Raw genomic sequence first — 13,719 nt, 5'->3', positions numbered from 1 at the left:
GCCTGCTTCCCCCTCTCTCTCTGTCTGCCTCTCTGTCTACTTATGATCTCTGTTTGTCAAATAAATAAATAAAATCTTTAAAAAAAATACCCATGCTACCCAAGGCAATCTATACATTTAATGCAATCCCTATCAAAATGCCAACAGTACTTTTCAAAGAACTAGAACAAACAATCCTAAGATTTGTATGGAACCACAAAAGACCCCAAATAGCCAAAGGAATCTTGAAAAAGAAGAAAACTGGAAGTACCACAACCCCAGATTTCAAGATATACTACAAACCTTTATTAGTCAAAACAGTACGGTATAAGCACAAAAATAGACACATAGATCAATAGAACAGATTAGGAAAACCAGAAATAAGCTCACAATTTTATGATCAATTAATCTTCTATAAAGGAGGCAAGACTATCCTATGGGAAAAAGTCTCTTCAACAAAAGATGTCAGGAAAACTGAACAGCTATGTGCAAACAAAAGAAAAAAAAACTAGATCACTTTCTCACACTATCTACAAAAATAAACTAGGGTTGAAGACCTGAATGTAAGACCTGAAACCATAAAAATCCTAAAAGAGAGCGTAGGCAGTAATCTCTCTGATATTGGCCATTGCAACATTTTCTAGGTATGCCTCCTGAGACAAGGGAAACAAAAATGAAAATAAACTATTGGGACTACATCGAAATTAAAAGTTAGCACAGCATAGGAAACAGTCAACAAAACCAAAAGACAACCTACTAATGGGAGAAGACATTTACAAGTGAGATATCCGATAAAAGGTTGGTATCCAAAATACATAAAGGACCGATACAACTCAACACACATTAAAAAAAAAAGAAAAAACAAATAATCCAATTAAAATATGGGCAGAAGACATGGACAGATGTTCCTCCAAAGAAGACATCCCAATGGCCAACAGACACAAGAAAATATGTTCATCATCATTCACCGTCAGGGAAATCCAAATCAAAACACAATGAGATAGTACCTCATACCTGTCAGAATGGCTTAAGTCAAAAACACAAGAAATAACAAGTTTTGGCAAGCATGTGGAGAAAAAAAAAAATGTTTGTGTACTATTGATGGGAAAGCAACCTGGTGCATCCACTGTAGAAAACAGTAAGGTGTTTCCTCAAAAAAATTAAAGAATTCCTATAGGCTCTAGATCCTACTAATGGTCATGACTCACCCCCAAGGCTCTTCCTTGGGACCCAACCAAGAAGATGGCCTCCTCACTCCTGAAAAACATATTCCACTGTGGGCTTTCGTATCCAGAACCACTCTGTCCCAAATCATTCTTATCCTCCCCCTAGACAACTTTATCAGAGGATCAGGGACTGTTGAGTTAGAATAGGCTTCGAGGGCACATAATGGGGCCCATTCATTACACAAGTGGGCCAATGAGGCCAAGATAGCAAAGGATTTGCCATGTTCACGGATGATAGAGGCAGAGTCGAAACTGGATCCAAAGCCAGAACATGAAAGCATCAGTTAAGGATTCTATATTTAAAAAAAAAAAAAAAGCAAAAGAAGTGTTTTATGTTACTTTTTAAATGAAACACCACTTGGTTATCCTTGGAGAACTTGTAGACAAATAAAGGAGTCAGAAAGTTGTCCAAAGGTAGGCCTACTGACCTTCAAGCCCGAAGATGGGGCAGGTAACACGCTGGAGAGGCTAACCTGTCCCTGAGACCACACAGGAGCTCTTCCTTTTTTATGGGATTTCCATAAAGAAGGCTCAAGTGTCCCCCAGAAGTTGCCCCATGAATTCCTCAATCATCTTATGCCACTTTCATGCTTTGAAACCCCTTCTCAAATGATTTTCTCAATACTACACAAGAATAACGTACATTCTTGCTTAATATTAAGAAACCCTCATGAGATGCAGAAGGCATGTACTGTTCTTTGAACGGGGGTCAGCGGTGTAAGGATCATATATATTCCCAGAACATTCAGAAGCATACCCAGCTGAGGGAATTCTGAATCTTGCTGCATTATGTGTTCCTTTTGTGGCCTCTTCGAAAAGCAGAAGGAGCAGAAATGAAATTGACATTTCAGCAGCATTCTGGGTCCTGGAACCATTGATGTGACTGGGTCAGTGGCCACACTGGCTCACAGGTGTCTCCTTCCCTTATCACACTGTTTAAGCTGGATCTGTCATCATTTTTGACCTCAAAGCTCAGGGCTGGGCTGAGACTTCCCCAGCAGACATATTACCATATTATCTTGCTCCCAGTGGCTATCTGGGTCTAGAATTAAGAACCATCCACAGGGAAATCAGCCTGAATGCCACAAGTCTGAAAATTAAATATTACCATCACCAGGGGCTGCCCTGGGAAGGAGGTTGGCTGGGCTTACATCTGCCTCCTCCACTCCTGACTCGGCTTGGCTTTTGTCTTCTATTTTGTGTTCCTGGTAAATCCCATTATATCTGTATTACTGTAGGCCACCTCAGCACTTTCTTGGGAATTTGGTGGTATGGATAGGCAGAGAAGCAACTACAGTCCTCTGCTGTCAGGGGATCCGGGTTAAGCTCATTTTCTCTTTTGTGATCTGGCAAAAGATCACCAGGTATTTTCTTAGAGTCTGGTTGGAGAGACAGGAAAAAGCTGGAAGGTGAAGCCCCAAGCGGCTGCCCATGGTGATGTTTGAGCAATGAGGCGGGAGCTCGGTGTACATGTTTCTCATTGTACTTTATTTTCTTAATTGCCTTAATGGGCATGTGGTGTACTACAAAATGAAGTGAAATTGTTTTCCTTATTTGCTGTCATTTACAGAGAGTGGGTTTGATCATATAATCCAGGGACTTCGCAATCCCATTGATCTTGGGATGGAGAGAAGGGATTGTTTCAAGCATTCATTTTGAAGGATGTGTTCACCAATGAATTCAAAGCCTATAAAAGGAAAAACCCATGTTTCTTCACCACCGGGTTTCACAATAGCCATTAGATGACCACACCATCATCAAAGCCGTGGAAAATGTGTGTGTGTGTGGAGGGGGTGCTGGGGCTCCAAGAGCTGCGCTTGGCCGAGGAAATTGATCCTCCCACCCCATGCACACGGGCTGAAGGTGATGCCCCGAATCTGGGAAAGGCCAGGCTTGGTTCAGGCGCGCGTGGTTCTCTTCCGGTCCCAGAAGACGTGGAGGGGGTCCTGATTCTGGGTTGCCTGGCATCGACTGTGAGTTCCCAGCGGAGGCCTGGTGTTCTGGTCTGGGGTGTGATGTGACCAGCCACACACAGTGGCTGACGCGGAGAGTGGGTTCTGGGCGTCCCAGGGAGCGGAGGACACTGGCACCTCCCGGCAGAGGAAAGGCCAAAGGCCACAGGCAGGGGTGCCTCCCCAGCAGCGGGGAGTGGGAGCCGGCTGGGTGGCTGGGGGCCAGGCTGGAGAAAGCCACGAGGCTATGGGACCAGGGCTGCTCTCCTAGATGCTGCCCGAGTCCCAGCGCGCAAGAGTGGCCGCTGATGCGATCCTGCCTCGCGCCCGCCCTCCTCCCGCCCCGCCGCCGGGGGGCGCCCGCGCGCGTCCCGCTATAAAGCGTCGCGGACCGGCGTCCCGCGCGCCAGTGATTGGGTTTCAGAGCCTGGGACTGCGGTGGCGGCGCGGCCCGGGGCGCCATGGGCGAGCTCCCGTTCCTCAGGGCGCACACAGCCTTGCACCCGGACCACCTGTGGATCTGGGAGAGGTCCGTGTACGTGGACGAGAACCGGCGCACCTGGCTGCCCATTACCATCGAGGTACGGCGGCCCCGGGGGCGGGCCGGGCGGGCGGCGTGGGCGGGCGTCCGCGGCCGCCACGTGGGGGGACCTGCCGCGGACTTCGGGGGGTCGGGCCGCGGCTGGGCCTCGCGGGAGCACAGCTCACCGGGGACGCGGTGCTGGGGTACCAGCCCGGTTAAGAGCAAGATGGAGTTGGCCCCAGGGGGACGTGTAGGTCCTAGACCAGCAGCCGGCGGAGTTACCGGCAGGGACCGTGTCCCTGTTTCACAGCGGGGAGGACGGTGACAGCCCGCAGACCTGCCCGGAGGCGTCCTGCTGGCGGGGCATAGGCTCGGAGTTCCGGGCTCTTCACCCATGTTTGCTGGCGTTGAATTTCCTTTCTAAGGATCCGTCTGTGTCCTTTTCAACATCGAGTTTAATATATAATTTATAAAGTCAGGTATCTGGAGAGAATTAACGTGAATAACTTTTTAAAAATCTCTGATTGGCGAATATCTTCTAAACAGGACACCAGAACCACACAGCAGTGTGTTTCACTTAAACATAAATTATGCAGGAAACATAATCCCCTAGGGGCTGTGGGGCCACATTCGCCCCCATGTAATTGAAAGGACCTGTGTTCTTCATATGTAAAGGTTACCTGAAATCAATAAGAAAAAAGATGAACAAGCAGACCGAAAGTGGCTGAAAGATACAGAAAACCGTGTAGGAACGCGGCAAGAATGGCGATTTCCACTTACATCTCCCAGGATGATCTGAATTCTTTCTTAACAATTCCACTGTATTTCATAGATGGACAATTTAAAAAATAATTTCCACTCTGGAAAAAAACATTTATTGAACCAGCATGAGGGCCTAGTTTATATGCCTAGCACGATTCTAGGCTTTGAGAGTTTGCAGTGAATGTGATAAAATCCTATTACTGGTGAGCTGATACTCAGGGGCGGGGGGCGAGTGGGGGGGGCGATAAAGTAATTGAGGCTGCTGGTAAGTTGTGCAGAATGAGAGGCAGTAATGAGGGGGCTGGGGTCTGTAGGCCAGACCCCTCAAGAGTATTAATTTGTACTTGCCTGTTGGACTTTTGCCCATCACTTTGTTTGAAACCGTTATGAATCTCCCTTTTAGATGGGCATGCTTCCTGCGTGTCTCACAGAGTTGGATTTTGCTGAAATGTGTCCCTGTAACATATATTCGTGCAAGAGACCTATCTCTGAGAAGGGTGTGAGCCCTGCGTAGATGTAGGGGAGAATGTCCCAGGCAGAGGACCGCAGATGCAAGAGATTACTGGGGACGAGGCATGTCCCCAAAAGGCGAGGAGACCTTGGTGGCTTTGTGGTGGAGGGCGAAAGACAGACGGGAGATGAGGGAGACGGGAGTCCGTATTAGTGGGGCTGTGGACCGTGGTCAAGATTGCAGTCCTGCTGACTGCCGTGAGAAGGCCCTGGAGGGTGTCAGTGGAGTGAGAGATGGGATTTTTAGATGTACACCCTTTTCTGCTGTGCCGAGAGCTGATGCGGGGCACGTGACCAGGAAAGTGGCCCGTTAGCTTGCTGCAGGAGAGGAGCGGTGGTGGTGATGGGGAAAAGTAGTCTCTCACCGGATCGTGTTCCAGTGGGGCCCCTTGGGGGTGCCTAGCTGGCTCCGTCAGTGGTGCATGCGACTCGATCTTGGCCCCACGTTGGGTGTAGAGATCGCTTAAATAAAAGTTAAATAAATCAATAAACCTTGGGGTTGTGAGTTCAAGCCCCACATTGGTTATAGAGAGTACTTAAAAAAAAAAGTTAAATAAGTAAATGAACTAAAATAAAATAAAAGGGGCTGTAGGACAGAATAAAGAATAATCAAAGAAAACCCCAAAGCAGCTGACGTCAGCACCAAACCACAGCTAAGGAAGCGTAAGCACAAGCTTGAAGTCCGTCAGGAAGCAGTGGACCCAGTGTGGCCCTGTCTGCGTGTCTAGACACCTGTGAGTGCTGGTCATCCTGCCTCGCCAGCATCCCTGAGAGGGCCGTGCAAGGCTTAAGGGGGGACGCGTTGCTGGGTGGCTGACCCCCAGCATTTCAGATGTTGGGCAGGCTGGGGGAGGGCGGGAAGGATTCGGGGGGTTTGTGTGCTGCAGATCTGAGCCCTGAAGGTGTGCCCTGGTCTTCCCTTGCCTTCAGACGGAGAGTAGCCTCCAGGTCCTCATGCGTCAGGAGGATGTGTCCCTGGGGGAGGCCATGTGCCCCAGCCTGCTGGCCCCATGCCCTCTGCCTTCCATGTGGCAGCTCTACCCTGGAAGAAGATACCGAGGCTCAGACTCGAGTTTCTGGCGCATAGTGTACCACATCGAGGCAAGTGTGTCATTCTCCTGGGAGCCGTTGGTCTTCCTGGGTGGCCTTGCCCTGCCTGCCACCCCCCGGGTCTGGCCGCTGAGCTGCATCCATTTCCCTATCTCTGCACCAAAGCTAAACAAGGGAAGGACTTTGCACTGCAGGTTCTTAATGAACTGCATTAGAGAGGTCAGAAGGGACAGCCCGGGCCCCTCGGAGGTCTTAACGGAAGCCCCCTCGGCCAAGGGTGGGGGGCCTCTCTGCTGGGCAGCAGCCAGGGTTGGAAGGACAGAAGGAGAGTCCTCCAGCCGCGGCCTCTTACCCCCTCTCTCGTGCAGTTCAGTGGCAAGGAGGACATGCTCCTGGAGCAGCTGCCAGACCCAGAGGGTGAGTGACCAGGTGAGTACATTTGGGGCCCGGCACCTGTCTGTCCAGAGTACCAGGGCGGGAAGAAGCAACGCCCTTCTCCCATGAAGGCAGTGCTGACTCCAGCCCAGATGGCACTGCCCTCTGAGGGTCTCAGGGTCTGGGCATCCAGGCCTTCCCTTTAGCACCTTGGGGGCTAATAATTATGATGGGAGCCCCCTTCCTAGTAGGCTGGTAGGGGCGCACATCTGTACAGTGCAGCTTATGGGCACTGCCACTCAGTCAGCACCTCAACTGAGCTAGAAATCATTTTGTTTCCTGGATTACAAAAATGAGTTTCCAGGAAGCATGGTGACTTGTGCAGGTCACAGAGCAGGTTCCAGACCCCGGTGTTCTGAACCCAGAATGTGTTCTGAATCTGCCCTGGTTCCAGTGCAAGGCCCAGCTGGGGTGGGGGGCGGGGGGCGGCACAGTAATCCCTTCCAACCAAGCCCCCAAACTCGTCCCCGCAGCTCTGCTGCTGCCCAGCCTCCAGCCCCGCTCCACGCCTCTGCCCCCTCCTTCCCTTTGCCTTTGACTCTGTCTTCTCTTGTCCTTCTCTTGGCCTCTGAGCCCAGGTGGCACAGCTTCTGTCTCCTCCTGTCCCCGGAGTCCGAGTGCTGCTGGCCGGCGTGGGGATGTTCGTGCTTGCGATCACCTGCGTTTCCCGGGCCTGCGTGCTCTGTGTGGCCACTCCCCAGTCCGGGAGGGAGCAAGGGACCAAGGACAGCCCTCTGCAGGGCCTGCCGGGCCTGCCTGCTGCCCGCTCGCCCTCCCCCAGCAGACGGTACTGGAGAGGAGGCAGGCTGGTAGGGCTTGGTCCAGCTGCCCCAGCGCTAGCTGCTGTCCGGGTGTCTCCATCCCCTGATGGTGTTGGGCCTCTGTCTCCGTTCTACTGCTCTCAGTAACCAGTGTCCTGCACTGCGGCCCGTGCCTGCTTCTCACTCTGTTCCCTCAGCTCCGTGTGCCTCTGGCTGGAAGGGAATGGGACCCATGCACTTGAGCCGGGGCCAGGCCTTGGCACCCCCGAACCAGCTGTGACACATGGCACATGTCTGCACTTGACCGTATCCCGCTGCCCAGGCACGCTGTGATACGGTTCACAGGAAGGCCCAAGAGGAGCCCGGATCCGTGCGCCGGACAGAGGAGCCCCTGATCCACAGTCCACAGCTCTCGACCCAGCGGGAAGCCAAGTGAGCACTGCAGACGCCCCCAGGTGGCCCATACGCAGAGGGACACATGTTGGAGGGGCCCCTTCTTTGGAACAGTGCCCATACACCTTGGTGTTACGAAGTTGTATGTGATGTGAACACTGTGATGTTGATTGATTAAATGTAAAACAGTTCATCTGCCTCTGTGCTCGAGCTAGTTTCTGTCTGTGACCTGCATTCCAGTGGGCAAAAGCAGGAACATCACCAAATTAGAAATGTGGAAAGGGAAAGAATGCTGACGAAGGTAGTGATTTTCCTTGGGTGCGAAGGCTGGAGATCGCTGTCCCCTCTCCTAACCTCCCCCCTCCCTTCCTTTTCTGCCCTCCTTTTTTTTTTTTTTTTCCTCCTTGCATGTGATCCAAATACCCAGAACCCCAGTGTTCTTGGAGTCGTGATTTGAGAACCCTTGGAGTCCATGACCTCAAAGTCTTTGTCAGCAAGTCCTCATGTTCCAGGTCCCTCTGTGTGGTCCTCCTCCCTGCGGTGGCACTCACCAGGCACTGTCCTTAACATGCCTCGTCCCAGTGCCCACAGGAGTCCCTCTCCCCACCTGCAACTGTCCCCAGCTGTGGACACCTCAGCCAGAGTCCGTTCCCTGCCCTCCCCTGACCTGCAGTCACAGCCCAGCCCACCCTGCACTCTGTCCCCACCACTTCCTTCCCAAGATGAGCTGCCCCTCCCTGCACCTGAGCGAGTCAGCAGGGCCTCGGGTACTACCAGGGGTTGGCTTCCAGGAGACGGGATCCATCCTGTGTGGCATGCTGGTCCTTGCCACTTGTGTGTGACCGCAGTCCGTGGCTTAACTCATCACAAGAGACATGGGGGGAAAGATACACTTATTGCTAAGTATCTAGTAAGAGAAGTCTCTAAGAAAAGTAGCGCTTCTCCTGTTTTATATTTCCTGCCTGGACAGAAACATGGGGCCCCACGTGGGACAGGTCTGTGTCTCTTGTCATTTTAACCCCATTGTCTTGCACAGGGCTTGCCAGTGTAAGAGACCCTTCTCAGTAGGGCATCAGTACTTCAGAACCCGAGAAACGTCAGAGAGCTGCCCGTTGCCTTTTATTAGGAACTGGCCCAGGAAGAGGAAGATTTCTTGTTTTGGGCGGTGTCCCAGCCCCCACATTCATATGTTGATGCCCTAACCTCCAGGCTCCAGGTGGGGCCTTTGGGACGTGGTTTGGGTTAGCTGGGCTCTTGAGGGTGGGACCCTGTAATGGGATTAGTGCCCTGATAAGAGGAGCCTGGAGAGGCTTTCCACGCGCATGCCCCAAGGCAAGGCCACGTGACCACGCAGAGAAGAGGCAGTGGCAGTCTAGAGGCCAGGAAGAAGCTCCTGACCAGATGACTGGTGTGCCGGCACCTTGATGTTGGATGTTTTATGTTGGATGTTTGATGTTTTAAGAAGGGGACAGCCTCCAGAACCTTCAGAAATAAATGTTGTTTAAGCCACTGAGTGTCTGGTATTTTGTTCCCGCAGCCCAAGCAGACAGACCGTTCGTGTTGCAAATGGCTTGCCTGGGAAGGGTCTGCCCAGCACCGAGAATTCTGCTGTGTGTTCCAGGGACGGCAGTAGCCAGAGCCCAGGTCCTGCTCTCACACAGCTCTCGTTCTGGAAGAAGCCCAGAGAGCAGCTTGGGGTGTGCACCGTCCTGCAGAGGAGACAGAACAGGGTCATCTGCGGGTGAGTTAGGTTGGATGAGGAAGAAATTCCCATCTCTCAAGGTGGCCTCAAGATTGAACCTCGAAAACGAGAGCGAGCTAGATTCTTAAAGCAGGGAAGAGAGTCCCAGGGAGAGGAAGGGGCGCGCACAGTGCATGTTTAATTTTCTGTGGAAATTAGAAACGGCAAAAAGATTTCTGCCCTTTGAAAGAAAGGCCGTTTTATACAAGTAAGTGGCCCCAGTGAATTAACTGTAAATGCGACGTGGAATCTCAATGTTCCACGGCGAGAGAGTGGGCTGTGGTGGCAACAGCTTGGGGGACGGTGATGCTGACACTCAAGCGGGGAGAAGACTTGGGCAACGGGGAAGTAGCAGAGTTCAAGTTTAGCCGTGGTGGTGAATGTAGGAGGCATTAAAAAAATACACACGATCATTAAAGCCAGGGCAGAGGTGAGGGTGTCTTTGGAAGCAAGAAAAGAACATGTTTTAAGAAGGGGACAGTGGAAACTATGGAAAGAACCTAGATGTCCATCAACAGATGAATGGATGAAAAAGTGGTATGTATCTACAGCGGAATACTATGCAGCCATCAAAAGGAATGAAATCTTGACATTTGCGATGACGTGGATGGAACTAGAGGGTGTTATGCTTAGCGAAATAAGTCAGTCAGAGAAAGACAATTATACAATCTCACTGATATGAAGAATTTGAGAGGCAGCATGGAGGGTTTGGGGGGTAGGAGAAGAATGAATGAAACAAGATGGGATTGGGAGGGAGACGAACCATAAGTGACTCTTAATGTCACAAAACAAACTGAGGGTTGCCAGGGGGAGGGGGGTTGGGAGAGGGGGGTGGAGTGACGGACATTGGGGAGGGTATGTGCTATGGTGAGTGCTGTGAAGTGTGTAAACCTGGCAATTCACAGACCTGTACCCCTGGGGCTAATAATACATTATATGCTTATAAAAAAAATTAAAAAGGGGACAGCAGAACACATACTGTTAGGGCTGAGTAAAGAGGAGTGACCGAGCTTGGGATCTGGTCACCTGGACATAGACAGTGATGTCGTCGGGGAAAGTTCTAGTGCCAAGACAGGCAGGCGCCGAGAGAAGGGGAGGGAAGGAGGGATGACCCCACTCTGAGCTTCGTTGGGGGGCTTCGTTGGGGGGCTTGGAGAAGCCTGGCTTTCCAGGTGGGTTGAGTTGGGGGTAATGAGCCTGGCTGGGTGTGCGCCAGAACAGCGGAGGGGAGGGCGCACAGTCAGAGGAACAACATTCCTGAAGCTAAGGTGAACCCAGGGTGCAAACACGTCTGTTTGGACTCAGCCGCCCCTGTGGTTTTCAACAATGTGCCCGTCCTGCGGCTTCCCCCCTCGTACAGAATGGGGATCTGTTGACTTTGCTTGTTTGCTTATTTTGCTGAAGTATTTTAAATACTGGAGGATTTCACCCACAAGCATCTTCTTACATACTTTACAGACGAGACTTGACTCCTGAGAGCCACCGCGCCATTATCACACCTGCCAGAATTAACTAGTCCTTCGTTACCTGTCCCATACCCAGTCAGTTTTCAGAAGTCCTCACGATCTCCAGAGTCTTCCCACAGTTGTTTAAATCAACGTACGGAAGCGTGCGGTTGACGTGTCTCAGGTCTCTTAGAATCTGTGCAGGTAAGACCTCCTGGACTTGGTTCACGGCCTCCTAGAATATCCTTTCCATGCTTCTCCTCCTCCTGTTTCCTGTAAACCCACGGTTCAACTGAGAGACTTGGTGAGACTCGGTTTTCATTCCTTGGGCGCGAATCCTCTGTAGGTGGGACCGTATGTACTGCTCCTGGCATTGGATCGGGAAGCACGCATGTAGGTCACCCCACTCTGAGTGGCGGTGAGGGTGATCTTGTCACCCTCCCAACCATCCTGGCGTCCCCCTCACCCCCAGCCCAACCTGTCCTTTCTGCACCATGGGCGTCCTTACGAAGCTCAGTCATACATCTGAGGATCTTGTCTTGTTTTATGTAAGTCAACATTGTATCTTTCAGGAATGCTTTATAGTTTTCAGGTTTGGCACATTCTTGTTGAAGCTATTCTCAGGCTCTTTATTGACTTTTATTATTGTAAGGATGTCTTTCTCCTTTTGTCCTCTTTAGCAGGATGTTGCCTAAAGGGTTGTACCTGTACCCACGTGTGCCTAAAATGCCTATTTTTGCTTCCTATATGTCAGTTGTGTAGTCTGCTACATTACTAAATTATCTCATTATTGGTAGTAGTTTTAATTTTAGTCTTTGGGTATTCCAGCTGGATAACGATAATACCTGCAAAGGGAGGTATTGTTACCTGTTCCTTTCTAATTCTTGGTTGGAACCCCTTTCTCTTGTAGAATCTTGCAGCGCTCTGGTAAGTAGTGGGGGTGCTGGGTGTTCTTTTGTTTTCTTAATTTTATCAGGAGAGCTCTAGAGTTTCCCCAGTAAGCATGATCCTGGCTTTGGAGCTGAAATATTTGTATTTTATCATGCTAAGTATCTTTCAGTTTCTTTTTCTGAATTTTAACTCGAATGGGTATTGGGTTTTGTTACATGCTTTTTTCATATCTAAGGAGGTGATCATGTGATGCTTTCCATGAACTCTAATAATACCATATTAATATTAGGCTATTGACTCTTGCATTCCTGGAATAAAGCCCATGTGGTATAAGGTGTGATGGTGGATCTCTTTGCTGATATTTCCTTTAACATTTTTGCACTGTAGTAGTGGAAGTGATCTAGAGTTTTTTTCTCCTCCCTCCCCAGTTTTTGTTAAGTTTTGGCATCAAAGTTATGCTCACTTTATAAAAATAATTCGGAGACTTTACTTGTGTTATATCCTATAATCGTGTAAGTTTCCATTAGAATTATTTTAAGCTTGGTAGAATTTCTTATGAACCCATTCAAGCCTGGTCCCTCTTTAGAAAGAGCACTTGTACAATTTTCTGTTTCTGTGAAAATTGGTCTGTTTAAGTTTTCTCTCTCTATTGGGATCGATTTAAGTTAAATCAGTTTTCCTAGGAAAGCATACATTTCCTCGAGGTTTTACATTTTATTTTCAGAGTTACTCAAAATAGTCTCATGACTTTTCATATTCTCTCTGGGTGATTATTGCCCTTTGTCATTCTTATTTTGTCTTTTTGAGTGTTTTATCCACTTCATAGATTAAGCTTGTCTATTTTAAAGATTTTATTTATTTATTTGAGAGAGAGCAGGAAATGGGGGGAGGGTCCGATGCGAAACTCGATCCTGGGACTCTGGGATCACGACCTGAGCCAAAGGCAGATACTTAACTGACTGAGCCACCCAGGTGCCCCAGATTCGTCTATTTTATTTCCCAAAGAACCAACTTTTTGAATCATTTATTAATTCTATTTTTTTGTTGTTGTTTTCTATCTCATTGATGTCTGGGTTTTTTTTTTTTTCATTCTCCATTTCTGAACTTTTTTGTTTTCCTTTTCCCTTTTTCTAGCTATTTTAATTGGTTATTTATTTCCTGTTTAAAATTTCTACGTAGATATATAGCAGTTTTATTTACATTAATTGATATACCATACAATTCCCATAGTTCAGCTGTGCAATTCACTTGTTTTCTGCATACTCACAGCCTTGTACTGCCATCACCATGATTAAATTTAGAACATCTTCATTACCTCAACAAGATACCCCACAATGACTAGAAGTTCCTCCATAATGCCCCCAAACTTCTTCGCACCAGGCAATCACTAATTTCCTTTCCGCCTCTATAGGTGTGCCTGTTCTGGTTCTTTCATAGAAATGGGATCCTACACTATGTGGGCTTCTGTGACTGGACTCCTTGGCATAGTGTTTTCAAAGTTCATATGTGTTCTAGCGTGTATCAGTAGCTCATTCCATTTTATGACTGAAGAATACTCCATCGTATGAATATTCCACATTTAATAAGTTCATGGACATTTGGTTATTTCCACTTTTTCCTTGTTATAAATCATGCTGCTATGAACATTCACGTGTAAGTTTTTGGGTGGATGTGTGTTTTTATTTCTTTTGGTTATATACCTGGGAGCGGAATTACTAGGTCACATGGTAACTGGTTTTTGACTTTTTGAGGAGTTGCCAGATTGTTTTCCAAAATGGCAGCACATTCCCACCAGAGTTCCAATTTTTTTACAATAAGCATTTCATGTCAATGCTTATTGTTCTGTGGCTCTTGGATTCCGCCATCTAGTCGGTGTAAAATGGCATCTCATTGTGGTGTTGCTTTTCTATTTCCCTGACGTCTAATGTCAAATGGTCAAATGATGGCTAATTGTCAAAAATCAATACATTTTCATGTGCCTTTTAGCCATTTGTGTATCTTCTTTAGAGAAATGCCTGTTAAGATCAATTGCCTGTGTTTTTACTGAGGCA

At 48.8% G+C, this 13,719-nt stretch overlaps 1 protein-coding gene across 1 annotated transcript; it reads left to right on the top strand.

Annotated features, from left to right (window-relative positions):
• The first annotated feature begins 3,585 nt into the window (after positions 1 to 3,585).
• On the top strand, positions 3,586 to 7,736 carry TCL1A (T cell leukemia/lymphoma 1A). Its single transcript, XM_032341727.1, has 4 exons — positions 3,586 to 3,738; positions 5,883 to 6,053; positions 6,371 to 6,431; positions 7,016 to 7,736. The coding sequence occupies exons 1-3, from the start codon at positions 3,619 to 3,621 to the stop codon at positions 6,425 to 6,427; spliced, it is 348 nt and encodes a 115-aa protein (XP_032197618.1). The 5' UTR covers positions 3,586 to 3,618; the 3' UTR covers positions 6,428 to 6,431; positions 7,016 to 7,736.
• Positions 7,737 to 13,719: the final 5,983 nt, after the last annotated feature.

This window comes from Mustela erminea, chromosome 5 (assembly GCF_009829155.1).
Source record: "Mustela erminea isolate mMusErm1 chromosome 5, mMusErm1.Pri, whole genome shotgun sequence".
NCBI lineage: Eukaryota > Metazoa > Chordata > Mammalia > Carnivora > Mustelidae > Mustela > Mustela erminea.
This window is presented reverse-complemented; position numbering and strand designations above follow the sequence as displayed.

What these genes read in the sequence shown, in the direction of transcription:
- TCL1A (XM_032341727.1), top strand. Translation starts at nt 3,619, where the DNA reads ATGGGCGAGCTCCCGTTCCTCAGGGCGCACACAGCCTTGCACCCGGAC. An exon ending in GGCTGCCCATTACCATCGAG is followed by an intron (nt 3,739 to 5,882) that starts GTACGGCGGCCC and finishes CCTTGCCTTCAG; the next exon opens with ACGGAGAGTAGCCTCCAGGT. An exon ending in GCATAGTGTACCACATCGAG is followed by an intron (nt 6,054 to 6,370) that starts GCAAGTGTGTCA and finishes TCTCTCGTGCAG; the next exon opens with TTCAGTGGCAAGGAGGACAT.